The sequence below is a fragment of the Nilaparvata lugens genome, chromosome X (genome assembly GCF_014356525.2).
Source record: "Nilaparvata lugens isolate BPH chromosome X, ASM1435652v1, whole genome shotgun sequence".
NCBI classification, from domain to species: Eukaryota; Metazoa; Arthropoda; class Insecta; order Hemiptera; family Delphacidae; genus Nilaparvata; species Nilaparvata lugens.
The window spans coordinates 19881558-19900950 of record NC_052518.1 but is presented as its reverse complement, the minus strand read 5'-3'; the positions used below and the strand labels follow the sequence as shown (position 1 = coordinate 19900950).

At 31.3% G+C, this 19393-nt stretch overlaps 1 protein-coding gene across 1 annotated transcript in view; it reads left to right on the top strand.

The window, feature by feature from the left end:
* LOC111043629 (ATP-binding cassette sub-family A member 2) overlaps positions 1–16490 on the top strand; it is a 166108-nt gene extending 149618 nt beyond the window's left edge. The window contains exons 23-32 of the mRNA XM_039441849.1: positions 1040–1328; positions 1623–1629; positions 1905–2208; positions 4192–4341; positions 5169–5360; positions 6025–6185; positions 6752–6959; positions 11505–11596; positions 13528–13772; positions 15001–16490. Of these exons, the coding sequence (XP_039297783.1) occupies positions 1040–1328; positions 1623–1629; positions 1905–2208; positions 4192–4341; positions 5169–5360; positions 6025–6185; positions 6752–6959; positions 11505–11596; positions 13528–13772; positions 15001–15119 (1767 nt within the window). The 3' untranslated portion in view covers positions 15120–16490. The remainder of the gene's footprint in view (positions 1–1039; positions 1329–1622; positions 1630–1904; positions 2209–4191; positions 4342–5168; positions 5361–6024; positions 6186–6751; positions 6960–11504; positions 11597–13527; positions 13773–15000) is intronic.
* Positions 16491–19393: the final 2903 nt, after the last annotated feature.

The following is a 19393-nucleotide window of genomic DNA, read 5'->3' as shown; positions in this document are numbered from 1 at the left end:
GCCTCTGTTCCACTATACAGCAGAGTGAAATCTTTTCTGTCTATCCTACCTTGCCCTTGCCACCTCATTTCCTGTATTGCGACAACATCCAATTTAAAATTCTCTATTTCCTTGGCAATTTCGTGCATTTTTCCTGGCTGTAACATAGTCCTAACATTCCAAGTTGCAAGTCGTATATCCATGTCCTTAAATCTTGTTTTGGCTTTTCCATTATAATTTCCGTTCATCCTGTCCGTACGAGGCTCATTGTTTGGTTTCTTAACAACTGTTTTTTATGGGTTGGGTTGCTAGCCCCACGCCAACCCCCAACCTGGAGGACAAGGTAATTTTTTCGGGTTTCCCTCCCTAGCCTTTGGTAAGCCAATACCAAACTACAAGGCAGCAGTCAATTATCTGTTGGGGTTTTCTTCCCTTAGCCTTTGAGGATCCTCTGATCTCCGTCTGCAAGGCAGCAGCCGTGTTTGCTGGTTTTGGTCCACCCCGGGTATTTAATTTCCCCGGTACCACCTATATCTAGGACGCATTCCCCAATCCGCCACCTGGGGAGGCGCCCGATAGGAGACCAGCAACTCCCACGGGACAAATAAGATTAATTGCACTATATATTATCGAAATAAATTATACATACTCCTTCTAACATATTCATTCATAAGTGCAGGTAATTCATAAGTGGTATAGGTAGAGATATAGACGTTAGGCAGAATAGAATAAAATATCTAAAAGGAAGTAGGATTTCATTTATAGAATGAATTTAAAACTCACCAAACTATCTGCTATTCTAGAATTCAATAAAATTAGGAGTTAAGATTTATCTTTCCCTTTGCTATTGAAGCATTCTTGTTTGCATTGTAAGTAATTATCATATTTATGTATAGAATATTTTTGAGTGCAATTACATATAACTTAGTACGGTGTCATTGTGTTATGGTAGACTGATCCATTCAATAAATGGCATTATGAATCTATTCAAAGACATAACCTATGATTTATTCTGAAATTCATGTGGAAATATCCTTTAACAAAATATTTTCTTTTTCAGACGAAAGCTAGGAACCAGTTGAGAGTTAGCGGGTTGTCATTCTTCTTCTACTATTTTACATATTTCTGGTTTTTCGGTTGCATCATGAGCTTTGTGACTGCCATAGTTCTTGGAACTGCGTTCTTCTACAATGTACCATCCATCAATGGGTATCCATCAATGTTCATGTTGATATTACTGATCGGTTTCTACACTCCAGCTGCATTACTATTCGTGGCATGTGTAACTTACATCTTTGAAAAAGCTGACACTGCGCATTCATTCATGTACAATATGTTCTTCATTCTTGGCACATTTCAAAACTCACATTTGTTTTTGCTTCTTACATGATCGAGGACAATAATAATTGGACTTCTACTCAATTTGACAAAATTTTGCCAGCTTGAAATGTCAATTTTCATAGAATTCAAGTAATTTTCAAAAAAGTGGTACTTCAATATCTTGTTCCTAACTCCATAATATAACGTGATAATATAGCATGTGGTAACGAGTGGGTATTTTCACTTTTTAAAATATAACACTGCTTTTTGAATATAATTTGACCCATTATTTTTGTATTTTTATGTATGGTTATTGATTTTAGCTTCAAGGTTTGTTCTGATTTAGTTGAAGAATGCAACGTTACAGCAGTAATATTATAAAAATAATAATATCGTGTGACCTGATTGGCTCCGATCTGGTGTCAGTTTTCAGCTCGCACCTGATCAACTCCAGGGCCTCTGACATGACCATTGACTGTTTTCAGGCAGCCGGAATCAAGGGCTTAACGTGTCCATCCGAAACACAGCAGTACTAAAGTATAAAATAATAGTCAAGTTTTTTATGAGTCCTTGTTTGATAAATATTGATTGTATAGATTGTAAAGTATTTCAATTGAACAATATTTTTCAGGTTCAAGCTTGGTGTTTCAACTCCACACGCTGTTCTCATTCATAAGCACAACTTACCTTCCATTCTCAATTATTTACTATGTGAACAAGGTGTACAGAATGTGTCATGCTGACGTGTCATGCACGGAATTGACCATATACAGCTACATGGACTATGAGATTTTGATGATGTTTGTTGGAATTGTGACACAGATAGTAGGTTGGTGCTATGTGCTGTTTGTTTTGGATCTGAGAGAGGGTGGCAACCAAAATCAATCGTTTTGTCCTCAACTTGCTGAGGTAAGTTGTTGCTGACATATTCATTTGAATAACTATTTTTTTCAAAGTAAGCCAATATCTTCCATAACAAGGTTTCATGTACCGCAGACATTATATAAATTTCAAATTCACTAGATTTATAAACTATGTGGGCTACTATCTTATGTATTTTATTTGATAACGCCATTCACACTATATCCATTATTGCTTTTATATTTCATAATATTTATATCACATACTCTCCGACTGCTATTTTTGATTTCTCACTCTTCTTCTCTCTTATATTTTTTTTGTTCAGTCTCACATTGTTCAATTTTCAGTTTTTGAAGTTTTTTCTTTCTGAAAACAGGGGCTAGCCCAAAACTTGTTCCCTTCCTTAATATACCGTAGTTAGTGAACATTGTCCACAGTTGAGTTATCTTCTTCGCATTAACAAATTTCTCTGTATGATGGACAACACATTAAGAGGAGTTCATTAATCAAATTAGGCTGTAACTACATATATATGTTAGCACTTGACGCATACTTTCACATTGCAAGAATATTTTTAGAAAAGTGACACCCTACTACTACTATGAAACTAGGAGTCGGAGTAGTCATTTATCATTTCAAACTCAACCTCTTCAGGCTATTGTCAATGAAATAATGAAATTTATTCCATTTTATAAACGCATAGAATATCGTACTTCTTTCAATTACTTATATCACATCTATTAAACTGTTGAATTCAATAGGCTTTATAAGACCTAGCATATGAATAAATAGCCACAAATTATAAATAAAATCTTATTCCATCATCTATGAGTATTGTCTTGTGATAAAAACGGTACCGTAATACAGTCGGTAAATGAAAATGTCACTGGATAAGAGAAAATAAATCTATATAATTTTTCAAGTTTCTTTATCGAAATAAGAGCTTTGGTTCTGATTCAGCATACTGTATATTATTAGTGATAATAATTATTAGGCTAATTGATTGAGGTTAGTCAAAAGTTCAAGTATGAACCAACCACTAAGGTTGTTGATTTATATAACTATTATAATTTATTATTTATATTTTATTATTTCTTAATATGTTTGAGAAATTATGTGCTTCTCCATAAGAATTCCAACTTACATCTATCGTAGATAGGCCTATCAGGTTATAATAACCTGAATTTATTTCAATAAAAGAGATACTCTATGTTTATAGCTCTTCAACTCGGTTACTCAGGCTCGGTTGGTTGTACAAAAGCCTGTCCAATTTCAATTATATTCAATCGGAGAAGCCTACTCAGTCAATGAAGCCTTCTTTTAGAAAATGTCTTCTCCGAATGATTCACGTGGTATTCATTCATGATAAAATTTTAACAAGCGTTTGTGCATATTATCGTTTTTATTTTCAATCTGTTTCCATGAATGAGATGATACCGTACTCATATAGAAGGGAACTCGACTAGGTGTCACCCCGACTAGTTGTCCTCTTTTAAAACCGGTTTTTAGGGGACAAGTAGACGTGAGCCATACCCGTCTAGTTGTATCCTTTCTGAGGAGGTGACAACTAGTCGGGGGGACACCCTGTCGTGAGGGTGCGAGGTGTCAAGTTGTCGTTTACGGTCGGGACTAGTTGACACCTCCGATCCAGTAGGTGTCAAGTAGTCGGGGGGACAACTTGACGGCAGTGGCATATTTTTACGAGGGTACAAGTAGTCGTCTACGGTCACGACAACCTATCCCCTAGACTTCACTCCACAAGAAATAACCATTCCGGCTGGCTCTTCATGGTTATAGTCAAAATGACCAGGTGTCAACTAGTCGGGGTGACAACTAGACGGCTAACCATATAGAATATGGAATCATATTGATTGTCATGGATATTTATTCAGGCCTACATAATAGTTTCATAATTTTACTGAGACTTTTCCATTTTTGAAAGAATAAGACTTTGATATTAACTTTTCCATTTGCATTTTGAAGGTATTTCCATTCTTAATTTTACTGTTTCCTTGAATTCTCGTTTACCAGGCTGAGGATCCAATCGAGCAGAGCTATGCAACCGACTCATCATCATCTCAGTATGACATGGATGGAGACGATGACGTGAGAATCGAGGAGGATAGGGTGGCCAGAGGTGTGACGAGTCCTGGTCAAGAATCTCCAGTCATCATGGTGCAGGTCAGTGCCACATATTCATTCACTGATTCATTTACAAAAAATGCATGATCAAGCTAATGATTGGGTGAGAATTAGTCTCATGTAAATTTTCTAATTCTAAAAGTATCTTATTAACATTTTGTGCTTTGAACACACAGTCATCAATTTTAAGTTACTACAAGTGATTTACATTTTTTTTTTCAATTCAAAAAGTGAGGTCCATGAAATTGGCCCACTTGAAGTTGGTCAATCGAGTAGATTATTGCTTGTTTCTTATTCAACAGATGTTTTCTACTATGAGTTCAACTTCTTCACGATCAGTAACTGTAAAAAATGTACATGTTGGAAAAAATTGTTTTCATATCGTAGGTGTAAAAAGTGGAAGAGTTTTAATATTTCCTCTCCACTACTACTAGGGTTACTACCATAGGGGGGAGCGAGGACGCAGATTGCGTCCTTAAAATTCTTGGTGGTGCTCAAAAACAATTTTTAGGGGTGGGTCTCAAAAGAAAGGTCAGCAGTGTTTAACATTACGACTGACCACCTTTTTTGCGAGAGTGTCTTTTTGGGGGGCTGGTACAGTACATTATCAAGCCTAACAAAACCCCCTTTTTATGTTTGGATTGATTATTATGCGAAAACAGCAAGAAACATGCCGTCACTAAAACGTAAGTTCTAATAGTTTTCACATAATTAAGTATTTTTATCATAACTGGTTTTTTATTTTGTATTTATGTTATATAATTTAGATAAAGTTTTTCATTCGATTTGACATAACCATCATTTACATTACTAACTACATAATGCTAAAATGTCTCATTCACAATCACAATCCTTTGTATTTCAAGAATCTACGCAAAGAATACTTGGAAACACTATACTGTTCATCCGGAGAAGATGCAGTTGTCACTGTTGCCGTAGGAAATCTATCAGTTGCTGTGGAATCTGGAGAAGTATTGGGATTACTAGGTCACAATGGAGCTGGGAAAACAACTACACTGAAAATTATTACTTCTGAGGAATCTGCAACTAGGGGAAAGGTGAGTACCAAGTACATTTCGCGTTAATTCTCAAATAAGTATAGCAATCACGCATACGATTTCTATCACGGTACTGTAGGCTACTTATATATATATATATATATATTATATATATATATATATATATATATATATATATTATATATATATATATTATATTTTGTTTACTTGTAAAAAATACCATTCAAACTTCCTCTCAAGTTTTCGGAGATTCAAGAATAGTAATTTCAGGCTACAGGCAACATTATGACCAAACCACTTGAGCATTCAGTAGATTCATTATTCATACTACTTATAATATTAAAAAAATAGCTACTATAGAAGTCGAACGTGGAACAATTCTCACTGTCACATCATATTCAATGAATCAATAAGTTATCTATCAGACACACTTTATTGAATACTGCGAATCACTCACCAATTTTAATAAGCTTGAACGCATAATACTGATGCATATACTACAATAAGTAAATTTTGTCTAAATACACACAACAAAAAGGTGTTCGCATATGAGAGGAAACTGAAATTAATTCTATTCAAACTGATTTAATGAACAAACTGAATCCAAAAAGAATTTCAATTAACTTGAACAATCACTTCTAATGTCTCCTAATCAATGTTACTAGATTTTTGATCAATGTTTCTAATTTAACTATTTTTCAAGGTTGAAGTGAAAGGAATGAATACCAATTTGAATAGTCGAAAGGTTTTCAAGCATATTGGGTACTGTCCTCAAAAAGACACACAGTGGAACAATGTGACTGTAAGAGAGCATCTGGAACTATATGCTACCATTCGTGGTGTCCCAGAGAAAGAAATACCGATGTGAGTAGTGGTGTATCTTCGCTTTTATGTATATACTTTAAAGTTGATTTAATGTGAAAAGGAATCTTTCATCAAGCAATAATTGAATGTTACGGTAATCAATATTTGTATCATCCATGACAATAATTGCATGATTCCTTATGATTGTATTCAGATCATCCATTTAAAAAGTAATGCCTGAATGAATTTTATGTGAAATGATTTTCTCCATCACACCTGAATAGCTGACTACCTATTCCTGGAAAATAATTTTATCATTCAACATTAGTGATGATAGATTGCATGATTCATATAGTGAGTGTATTCATTTTGTCAATTATTGCAAGAGAATCAGGAATGGGCTACCTATGTTTTGTCAAAATTTGAATCATTATTACAATAATTGCATTATTTGTGATTAGGTTATTAAGTTTATTCATTGGAAAAACTTGCTAGTATAATACCACCTGAAGAAGATGTTCAATATTACCTATTCTTGTTCAATATTTTTGTATTCACAACAATAAAAATAGTATTATTTCTGCGGAGATTGTATTTTTCAACCATTGAAAATCTTTGTTTCTCAGGCTCGTGGATTCGTACTTGAAAGGACTCAAAATGAAATCGCATGCTGACAAAGAGAGTCAATATTGCTCTGGAGGGACTAGGCGCAAGTTGAGCTTCGCTATTGCAATGATTGGCGACCCAAGTGTTATCCTGCTTGACGAACCAAGTACAGGGATGGATCCTAGCTCGAAGAGGTTCCTGTGGGACTCAATTCTAGCCAGCTTCAAAGTATGAACTATAGGCTTATTCATTTATTTATTACTTATTACTACATTTAGGGATGAATCAACAGGCAATTGCCCCATGTTCCAATCCCTAATCTTCAATAAATAGTCGAGAGTTATTGTAATGTTCATGATCTTATATTACCAATGCATTTATTATTGTGTTCATTATTATCTGTTGTAACACCCAACTGTTGATCTTGACTAGAGATTTAATTAAAATGTGATGTTTCTAAAACTGTAAGACTGGACTGAAATTAAGTAAACAATAACTAAGGACTGAAACTGAAAATAATTAATTGATTTGATACTGTTCCATGCCTAACAATATGTAATTTTCTCTTTTTATTGACTTTACTCTATGTTTGAACCAAATTCTTGAGTTAATATAGTTATTTGTATATCTAGAGTGAAAAGTACTGTTTTTTCTCCCTGAGGGAAAAGTTTGAAGCCCGATTTTGAAGCAACAATTTCCCTAAGGGAGAAAAAACATTTTTCACTCATGATATACACAACATTTTTCCTCCACCTACATTTTTATAAAAGCTTCAAATAAAATAATTTTTAAAAACGTACGTGACCAAACAATGTGTTACAACATAATCTAAAAAGTAAACAGAAACAGCCGCCACAACTACAGCTATGATGAAGTTCCCGTTTCAAATTTGATCAGTTAATGAGGAATATTCGTTAGCTGGTATTTTGAATAGCATGGAATATAAAAAAATATTTATACATTTTTTTTATTATAGTGATATGAAGTTTGTAATAATTTTAGCATACAAACATATATTTCATATGTTGATCAAATCTTGTTGAGGTATTGAATTTAGTTGGCTCAATTACTGATTACTCTATATGCTTCCTCATCTGAGCTTAGACCTTCTAACCTATTACAATGTAAGTTTTTAAAATAGAGATGCTTCCCATGTTATTTAAATGGAGTCACTTTTCTTCCCTAGGGAGTTTTTCTGTTTTTTACTACCGAGAGCGAAAAAGTGACACTTTGGTATTATGTTTCAGGGAGTAAAGTACACTACATACACTACTTTAGACAGTAGGTGGAGGAAAAATTAATTTATCTATTAACATATCATGATTTACATTATTATTGTAGAGAAGACTTTCCAAGAATCTTTAAGGATGTGCAAAGGCTAAAAATAAACTTTCTACTAGTGATATTTTTAAAGTTTTTCGATTTGTATATCATCAAGCTATCAAAATGAAAAAGTTTTCGCAGACAAACATTTTTTTCCGATCATTTCTTTTTGAGATAATATGAGCACCTAAATTTCAAATTTTTGGGAGAGAACATTTCAGATTCGGTAAGAGATAAATCCATGAGATTCAGAGGATAAATTTTTCATGGTATTGTTGATTCAATAAAACAAAAATGTTTTGAAAATATTGATTTTTGAGAAAGTTATTCAATTTACCGAGAATGACCAAAAATAACTCAAAAAAAGTTTTTTTTTGTCATCTTTGGTAAATTGAATAACTTTATCAATAGTTGATATTTTCATGAAATTTTTGTTTTATTCAATCATCAATACCATGAAGAATTCATCCCCTAAATCTCATGGATTTATCTCTTACCGAATTTGAAATGTTCTGTCCCAAAAATTTGAACTTTAGGCGCTCATATCTCAAAAAGTAATGATCGGAAAAAAATGTTTTCCTGAGAAAAATTTTTCATTTTGATAGCTTGATATACGAATCGAAAAACTATTAAAAATATCACCAGTAGAAAGTTCATTTTTAGCCTTTGCACAGCCTTAATTTGAGTGGCGATGACTATCAAGATAGTACAGAAACTTGACTATTGCTATTGAAGTAGACTTCTGTCTTTGCAAAACTCTTCAATTTACTCAAATATACTCAATCTATGCATTGTTTTAGAGACATTTGTACCCACTAGTGTGATTACATTATACATACTTAAACAAATGTAGAATAATTTTAATATTTCACTCATACTGTAGATAGTAATGGAACATTGCTCCGTATGCATTTTTTAGAAAATTATATAATTTAAAAACACAATAAAAGTTATCAAGTAGGTACCGGTACCCTTTTATTTTATCACAACTCAACTAGTTTTAATTCTTCAAGAGTAATTTTCAAGTGTAAATGAAATAAATAAAGAACATTGAATCAATGATATTCCATGTTCATGATAATCATCTATTTGTTTTACCTAGTATTGTAAACTACAAAATTTCAGTGAAAATGGGGCTATCTGCAAGAGCTATTTTCAAGTGTAAAATTTACATTTAATTTATTCATTTATATTTAATGAAATAAACAACATTGAATAATTACTAGTTTATGTTCATTATGTTTATGTTTCATGAACATTGTATTATAATTTGTTTTTTCTTAGAAATATTGATGTCAATATGCGCATTAGAACCGATTAATTTCAGTAGCAAAGTCATGTTTGTAATATTTTCTGAAAATAAGAATAATATTCTACTAGACTGTAAGAAAATATTACAAATGTTATTTGCTTATCATTACATGTCAGATGTTTATCATTACAAATTTTGAAACATCATCTAGTGCTACAAAATGAACAACTTCATCCAGTGGCGTAACGTACACCCCCGCTGCCCCCGCGGCGCGGGTGGCCCGGGTCCCTAGGGGGATAATAATTATGTAGAATAATATAGGTTTTCTGAAAAAAATAAAATTACCCGGTCTAGGGGGCCCGGGTGAGGGCCCGAAATGATAATTATATATTGCATTCTTTAAAAAGAAAAATTAAATAATCATGGAAGTAAGTAACTTATGATAAAAAAGCGGAAGTTTTATTGTGGAAAATGACGGGTTTCATTCATTGTGTAAGGAAAAAATAATATGCAATAGAACAATGTTATCATTCTGGTTGTAAATTAATTATTAATATCAAGAGAATACAAGTAGAAAATAATGAATAAGGCAAGAAAGAAAAACAATCATTGTTCAAATATACTCGTAATAATAATTATAGTTCCATTGACAGAGCTTCAATAGTTGTGTGCTGGTAGTGAGCTTATTGAAAAATTAGGAATGTTGTTTGTTTACAAATCATTAAAATTTATTGAGACAATCCAGACTGAGACTATTCAAACCACTTACTTATAGATAAGATTTACTTCTTTTCTCTCTGATTCAAACAAAGATTGTCAGAATGGTTCTAAAGTAGATCGTTTTCTTTATTTACTATCTTCAAGTAAGCATTGGAGGAAAGAAATTATTTTCCCATTGAATTCCTGAATTATTTTTTCATTGAATATACCATATAGTGTGGCAGGGGCGCCGTAAATATAAAGACTATAGAACACAGACTGCATTTTGGGTTTTCAAACAATCATAATTAATGTTTAAATGTACATTTTTTAATTGAATTTGAGCTTCCCTGTTTCACCTTTTTGTCCTCTTTCAAGTAAAAAAAAATTGAATCGATATCTCTAAAAATAGCTGAGATAAAGAGTTTGCTCGCGCGGTAAAATTTAGCCATACTATATACAGTCGAACCTCCACTTAACGAAATCCTCTACACAACGAATTTTTACCTGGTCCCATGACATTTTAGAGTTTTTGCTGCTTATTTACCTCTATTTAACGAATTTCGGACCTCTCAACAACACAGTTTTCTCTTGACTTCAACATACAAAGAGTAGTGTGTATTGGAAGCAGACTGTCATTTTCAAGAAATTCTTTAGTTTCAGCAGAAAGGTCAATAGACTAAAAATAATGGCAATTCAGGTAGGAAGAAGATAGAGTGGTAGGAAATAGTAGTGTAAAAAGTTGAAAAAAATTTGCTACAGAGTAAGTACTTTTATTAAACTCTACTAATAGTACAAATCAAGCTTTCTGGAAATAAATTGGTGAGTTTACTTACTTATTACGTTCTACAATAATATTCAAAAAACATGTTTTTTTTCAACAGCATGAATTTTCAAATTTCAATATTAATATTGGCCTAATAGGTACCCTACCTACGTTCACGATGCTTTTTATGTACCATATTATGGTTTTATGTACCATATTCATTTATTTACCGCCGTGATACGATATTATAAAATCCATAGGATCGTGGCAGTTTTCTTGACAGAACCTCTCAATAACGAATACCTCTCGGCAGCGAATTTTTTCTCGGGATAATCGACTTCGTTATACAGAGGTTCGACTGTAATAGCTTACTCTATCCATTATTTCATTTGCAATTCCCATTCGCATTCAGTGGTTCAGTTCCTCTCGAATCGTGTTATTGAATTGTAGAATTCAATCGAGAACAAGTTTTATTCTTTCAACTAAGCTATGTAATTCACTCATGAAAGATGTACCTACGTTCAGTCGTTCACATTAGAGTTTAATGCTTGGGATTAAGGGAGAAGGGGGCTGGAGAAAGGTGGTACGATTTTAGAAGAGGGGCACGGAATTTTTTTTGCGGGGGTTTGGAAACGTTACGCCACTGACTTCATCATTTTTTATTACAACTAGAATTTAATTTTTTATTGTTCAGTCAAATGGTCCAATAATTTATTTTCATTTCTATTCGAAGGGCAAAAAAGGCGCTATCTTGTCAACACATTTGATGGATGAAGCTGATGCTCTATGCTCAAGAGTTGGCATAATGATGTATGGAAACTTGAAGTGAGTAACAAACTATAGTCCAGTCAAGGAAAGGTTATAGAGGGAAAAGTTGGGAAGACAATCTTTGAACCCGCAGTTCTGTTTAGGGTAGTAAAGAGGTAAACATATAAAAAGTCCCCACCCCTAACCCCTGTGCTAAGGGGGTGGGGGTGGTTTAAAGGTACAATTTTTTAGTTTCTCGCATAAAACTCAAAAACTATGTATCTTAAGGACTTTACTGTGATATAACAAATTGAAGCTTACATAATTACCTACAATATTCATTTCACAACTTTCTTCATATCTCCCCTAGTTTTTGAGTTATCCGCTCTTGAAGGTTTGACATTCTTGAAAAAACATGTTTGCCACCAATTTTTTTTTATTTTTGCTCTCATAACTTTTAAAAAATCGATGGGAAAAATCAATGCTGATTATGAACCTATAGAGCATCAAATTCTCTTCAATTTGATGTATAATTTCACACTTTTACGGATTTCCCTATACCTTTTGCAGCAGCTTTAGTGTTGAATATGAAATCTCCATTTTTGCAACAATAGACCAATTGACATGGGAATTTGGAGGGAATGTTTTAAACAAAATTTTTGAATTTGCAGATTTGTTGAGACCAATTAGGAGGAGAACATATCAAATGTCCCCATTCCTAACTCATGTGCTAAGGGGATGAGGGTAGTTTAAAAGTTGCATTTTCAGCGTTTTGCCTCCACGCTCACATCTTGAGAACAATGCGTTCAACCGACATAACTATTCAAAAATAAAGTTTGATAAATTCTCTACACTTTTTGTTCAGTGAAATTTTGTGATATTCCCAACAGTTTCCGAGATATTCGCTCTTGAAGGTGTGAAATTGTTGAAATAACTGGTTTTTATCCAATGTTTTGCTTTTTCAGGGCTTATAACTCTTTAACAATGCATCGTAAAAATTAATGCTTATCGTTGGTTTGTAAAGCATTAAATTCTCTTTGAAACGATGTGATAGAGATAGTGTCTTTACTATTCCAAGTTCTCCTTTCATTGTTATAGCATAGCTTCAATGTAGGGGGTGAAATTTTCAAAAGCGGATACTCGGAAACTAGAGGAGATATGAAAAAAGTTGTAGAATGAATATTGTAGGTAATTATGTAAGCTTTAATTTGCTATTTGATAGTCAAGTCCTTATGATACATAGTTTTTGAGTTTTATGCGAGAAACTAAAAAATGGTACCTTTAAACCACCCCCACCCCGTTAGCACAGGGGGTAGGGGTGGGGACTTTTGATACGTTTACCTCCTTACAACCCTAAACAGAACTGCGGAGTCAAAAATTGTCTTCCAAACATTTCCCTCTATATCATTTTTTGAGCATTCATTGCTCAAAAAATGAGTTAATCAAACTTAGAGACTACTAATATTTTATCGAAATTTTAAAACTAAAATGTGATTAATCATTAATGTGGAAATTCACTGTGTGGGTTGAATGAAATAATTGGGCATGTAAGCACTTATCCGTTTCAAATGCAGTACGGTAATCATTATGATATCTTTTATCAACTCTAGAAGTTACTATTACTGAATTAAAAATGGAGTAAGTAGTTATTCGGTTTCAATTAATAAGTGGTATTGACAGTTTTAAGGTGTTTCATTGAAACTTTCAGTGAATTCAGATTGATCTATGGAATTTTCCAACTTTGATGTTATTTATTGAAGACTTTCACAACAAACATTTCAAATTCAGAATTAGTAGTTTCGTTAAGCTTTTCAATTCAGCTATGCCAAAGTTCTTGAATAGCTTCTAATAACTTCTCGTTTAAAATAACTGAAATAATTCTCAATAGTGACTATAGGCTATATGTGATATTAACACATTTAAAATTCATTCATCAACAAAAATGTTATATTACAGTATTAAATATGTTCAATGTATCATTCAATGAAGACAATGGAATTTAATTGCAGGTGTATTGGTTCTATCCAGCATTTGAAGAACTTGTATGGTGCCGGTTACTCACTGGAAGTGAAACTGAAGAATGCTAAGAACATAACAGCCACGGTTGCTGAGCGGCATGATTTGCTGAAAATTTTTGTATTTGATCTATTCTCACAAGCTAATCTTGAGGAATGCTTCGAAGAGAGGTTGATATTCAGAATCCCTCAAGCAGGAGTCGCATCTTTGGCTGAGAGCTTCAGACAACTGGAGCAAGGTGAGTACGTTTCTCATTCAATAATAAAATTGATCTTGAATTTTAAAAACACTTATAAAGTGAAAATGCACTTACTATTAGTAGTGACGATCGTTTCTCTGTCTGAAATTAAATTGTTTGAACAGATAAATTGATCTGTCTGAAACTTGAGTTTTGCACCAATTAAACTATTTTATAGTGAGATTCACACTTGTAACTGTCAGCCTCAGCATTGGTTGAATGAAGGACTAGCCTAATGCTATATATATATTACACACATATTATATTATATAGTGAGGTATAATTTTGAAAACCTTGAATATTGTTATATATTATTGAAAATTATATGTAATGTTCCTAAATTTATGAATAAACTCCTCTGGATGTGTTGTCCAACATCCAGAGGAATTATTATTATTAATGCTATTTATAGAGAATTCTCAAAGATAAGTGAATCTAACTATAGTAGGATTCAATCACATATATCATATATTATTACTGTAATACTACAGAATGAGCATAAATTATTGAACACATTTCATAGATGAATGAAAAAATAACGAGTCGTAGTAGTAGCGCGCCTCTTTTTGTGGCAAACATTGGTGTAACTTAGCTGCTGCTATAATATTTGAAATGACCTTCATCGTAACAAAGTCAGCTCATAGAGCGTCAGGAGAAATGTTCGTTCTCTGGTTTCACGAAAGCAAATCTGTTATTATACTATTCAAAGACGTTTTTGTCTAGAGTAAGGCCGTGAAAGATAAGTTGTATGCAACGAAGTTATGTAATATCGACGAACTAAAACAAAGAATTAAAGCCGTAATTCAGGAAATCAATCCAGAAATTATAGACAATATATGTCGTGAAATTGAATATCATCTAAATATTTTATGTGCAACAAAAGGTGCTCACGTTAGAAATTTGTTGAACTTATCATGTGCTATAAATAAAACTATTTGAAATTGGCTTTCCAATAAATCAATATTAATGTGAGTACACTTAGTTGTTACTTTTTTATTCACCTATAGAATGTGTTTAATTATTCATGATCATTCGATCTGTATTTAATTTTATGTGTGTGTCCCCAACAACGTAGTGTTGTACGGTAGGTGAGTTATAGGCTATATATTATAATTGGTTGTGTATAATTTATTTGTTCATACGATATTCGCGATTTCTTCGATGTTTTAATTATTAATTTGAAGTTTTCAAATAGAAAAAATCAACTCCTTATTAAATTCTGTTTCAGCAAAAATCGAACTGGATATCGAGGAGTATAGTTTCAGTCAGACAACTTTGGAACAAGTATTTCTACGTTTCTCCCATTCCAGTAATTCAAAAAATCAATTTGTGTCCATAAATCCATAGATGGGATACCAGTCTATTGTAATGAATTCACTTGCAACTCAAACTACTATTTAACCTCATTATGATGTAAGTCTGTTATGCGGAGCTAAAAGTTGTGTCAAAAATTTATAGATGAAATATTTCAGTCTATTTATTGAATTAATCATAGATTTAATCATCAATCATATTCTTCATTGAAGAATCTATTCATTAGTATGTAAGGTGTATGGTGTTTGCCATAAATATGATAATAATTGTGGCCTAAGAATGATAGATACTCTAAGATAATAGGAAATCCGTACAATCTGTCCCTGTGGATCTCAAACCAGCCAAGAAATTTAGTTTTTGTAGACAATAGTTATAAAGAATTTATTTTTCAAGATGAATGTTAATATATTGAGACATTTCTGGTTAAGATATGTTCTAAAGGAGGTTGTCTATTCAAGTTTATATTTAATGTATTGGAGATTTATTTTTCCAATGCACTCATATAGAATTATTTTTGTAATTTTGTTCAATGGTGTTGAGCACAAAGCATCGAGCACTATTGGGCATTCAAAGAGATACATATTTCACGTGCTACAGGGTACCAATTATAGCAGAACGTAGATGGATGAACTATATTATTCTTATATGAACCGTATCTATTATACTCTAGAGATTTCATTATTAAGGAAACGAAGGAAGGGGTCCTCTGTTGACCTCCTAACATTCACTTCCTTTGGAAATAAGTCAGTATCAATAAGTGTCACTTTGCAAACCCTATTACAAATGAGCTCAAATTTTTGACACCTGGAGTATGATCTGCTATTTTCGAGCAATTCCCTGATTTGTTACATTGAAATATTATAATATTTGAACTATTATCCAATATAATATTGTGGAGGAATAAATAAATACTTATTAGTAACCAAATGTATTTCTTGGAGAATTTGAGATGAATTATTCAATTTAAGGAGTAAAACTCAGAAAAGTCTGAAGTAGCATTTCTATAATATAGCCTTCTATAGAAACTTAAAATCAAATTGAAAAAGGTGTAAGTTAGGGAAGAACTGGAAATTCACTGATACTTAATGTTTATTAATACATTATTGATAATATCATGAAAATAAATATAAATTAAATAATTATCTATTGAATTATCTTAAATTAAAGAATATTTTTTGGAATAAAAATAATAATAATAATAAAAATACTATAAATTTATTATTATTTTATTAGAAAGCAAATATTTTTGAGCAAAAGAAAAATTTCTAAGGAAGAGTAAAATCCACTAATTCTTAATCTATAGGAAAAAGAATAATTAACACTTAAGTGTCACTTTGCAAACCCTATTACAAATGAGCTCAAATTAAAATCTTATAAACCTATTTTTTCCAACTAAAAATGATAATAAAGATAATAATAATGATAATAATAATGATAATAATAATGATAATAATAATAATAATAATAATAATAATAATAATAAAATAATAATAATAAAAATACTATAAATTTATTATTATTTTATTAGAAAGCAAATATTTTTGAGCAAAAGAAAAATTTCTAAGGAAGAGTAAAATCCACTAATTCTTAATCTATAGGAAAAAGAATAATTAACACTTAAGTGTCACTTTGCAAACCCTATTACAAATGAGCTCAAATTAAAATCTTATAAACCTATTTTTTCCAACTAAAAATGATAATAAAGATAATAATAATGATAATAATAATGATAATAATAATAATAATAATAATAATAATAATAATAATAATAATAATAAAAGTACAATAAATTTATAATTATTTACAAATAATAACACCAATATTCATTAATATTTTATTAAAATCTATTAGAAATCAAATATTTTTGAGCAAAGGAAAAATTTCTAAGGAAAAGTAAAATTCGCCAATTCTCAATCTATAATATTTTAGATTAGATTATCAATGAGAGTAGGTAACTTACTTTAAATTTAATACCAGTAATATTTAAAGTAATATTTTTATCAAAATACTATGTAAAAGAGGATGAATTCCATCCATCCACAAATTCTTATTCTAGTTTTTTAAACTAATAATATAAAAATCCTGTAATATGATAAAAATATATAAATGATAATAAAAATATAAATTTAATAATATTTCATTGAAATAATATCAAAGAGTAAATTATAAGCATGAATGCGTATGGTATAGCATTTTATGAGAACGATAGAAAAGAATGGATAAAAATTCCTACAATATAAAAAATTTAAAATAATGTTAATGATGCTCAATTTATGGATCATAATTATGATTTTACTTTAATTATTAATGATTAGTTATTAATTATTATGTAATTTTAATTACGGGTGCTGATCCTGAATTAAAGTTTAGGTGGAGAAATAGATAAAGCAGTAATGAATTGCACAAGTGATGCTCAATCATGACGTAATGTATCTGTGAATATTTGATGCTACTTGATGAAAATTTTCTATAAAAGCTTTTGACTGTATAATGTTATTACTGTATATTCCAATTTTCCAATCAAAAACCTCGAAATTGGATGAGAACAATAATAGCACTTTATTACGGCCATCGATTTGCTGATGAACTTGGTGACTTTCGAACTTTTACTGAATTCAAGTAGGCCTACATGAATACAATAAAATCACAGAGTAGAGAAGTACTACTCTGGTATATTTATTCCGTGATAAAATATATAAACTTTTTTGGTGTATGAAATATATATATATATATTTAAAATATGATAAAATATTTTATTCTGTTATTTGCTCAAAAAGCTGCTTATCAACTTACAGATTCTATCTAAGATTTCTCTATTGATCCTTGTCAGCTTTCATGTTCTTAATAGTATTAATGTACTCAAAGCATATTATTATGAAGCCTTCCAAGGTTACTCTGAATATAAAATATTAATAATAATGATATATATTATGGGAAATACGCCCAGTAATAATTAAGAGGAGGAATGTGGTCTTTTCCCAAAAAATAAGAGAGGCTATATCGGCCAGAATGAACATTTTTGGGAGAATCGAAGAAATAAGGATTTAGTACGGCATCCAAAGTAAATACTTAGCGATTTCCATATAAGGGAATTTGACGCATAATAATAATAATAATAATAATAATAATAATATATATATATATATATATATATGATATATTAGTGGGTAGTGTTAAAGTTCAAAAGTTAAATTTATCATGAATATATAAGATGACGTTGAATAGTTTATTCGAATATTTCTATTGTAAATTATTAATTGAATTAGGTTTATACTATTTCAAAACATTTATTTGACTCCACTTTGTTTCATATTTGTTTCTGGATTAAGACTAAACAGACGGATGATAAAATATCCATAGTTATATACATATCTATGATAGTACATAGTCTGTGTTCACATTTCTATTTTGAATTCCGACTATTTGAATACTGATTCAAGTCAACATGCCATCATGTAATTTCCAGTAGATTAATATATTTCAATAATTGAGAAGGGTTTTATTAAATTGTGTTGTTCAACTTTTGTCATCTATATATCTTATAAAAATAAACGTTCTATGTGCTTATCATCAGTTTTTTTCACCTATTACCTGTCCTAAGATAATAATAAAAGATGGATAGAAGTGAAATGCAATCAATCAGGAAATGGGGAAATATTTTCTTTTTTGAGAGTATGATCCCCACATAAGCTCTAGGCTTGTGCGTGGTGGGCGATGAGAATTATAAGAGAAGAGTGGGCCTTGAGTTTCTTAGTGGGTTGTAAACCACCAGGAAGTCGTTTTCAAACTCATTAATGATATTTAGGTGTTTAGAGTTGAACCGATATCCAAGGACTTATGAATATAAAAGAATGTACGGTACTGTACTGCTTTCTGTACATTTATTCAGTAACATGCATTCTCCAGGAAGCTCCCTCAGTCAAGATTCAATCACATATTTTCAGTCAAATAAATTCTCTTAATATTACAATGAACACAAAAATCAGAATACTATCATCCGATCATCGTCCTCACTATATTAAATAACCAATATTGATAGCACTTATAATAAGTGAATATTAATAACAAATAAATTTTATTCATCTATCTATTATAATTAACTTGAGAATTATGGAAACAACTATTGGTTGGGAACTTGGGGTTCTGCTTTGCACACCTATCCGTTTTTTCTTTGCTATTGAAAATTAAAATGATTTCCAGTAGAACACCAGTAGCCTGTTATAATATCGTATTACTTGAAACTTTTCGTGCAATTCAACAATAATAAGCCATCTAAGAAGTAATCATATGATAAATTAGTTCCGTTC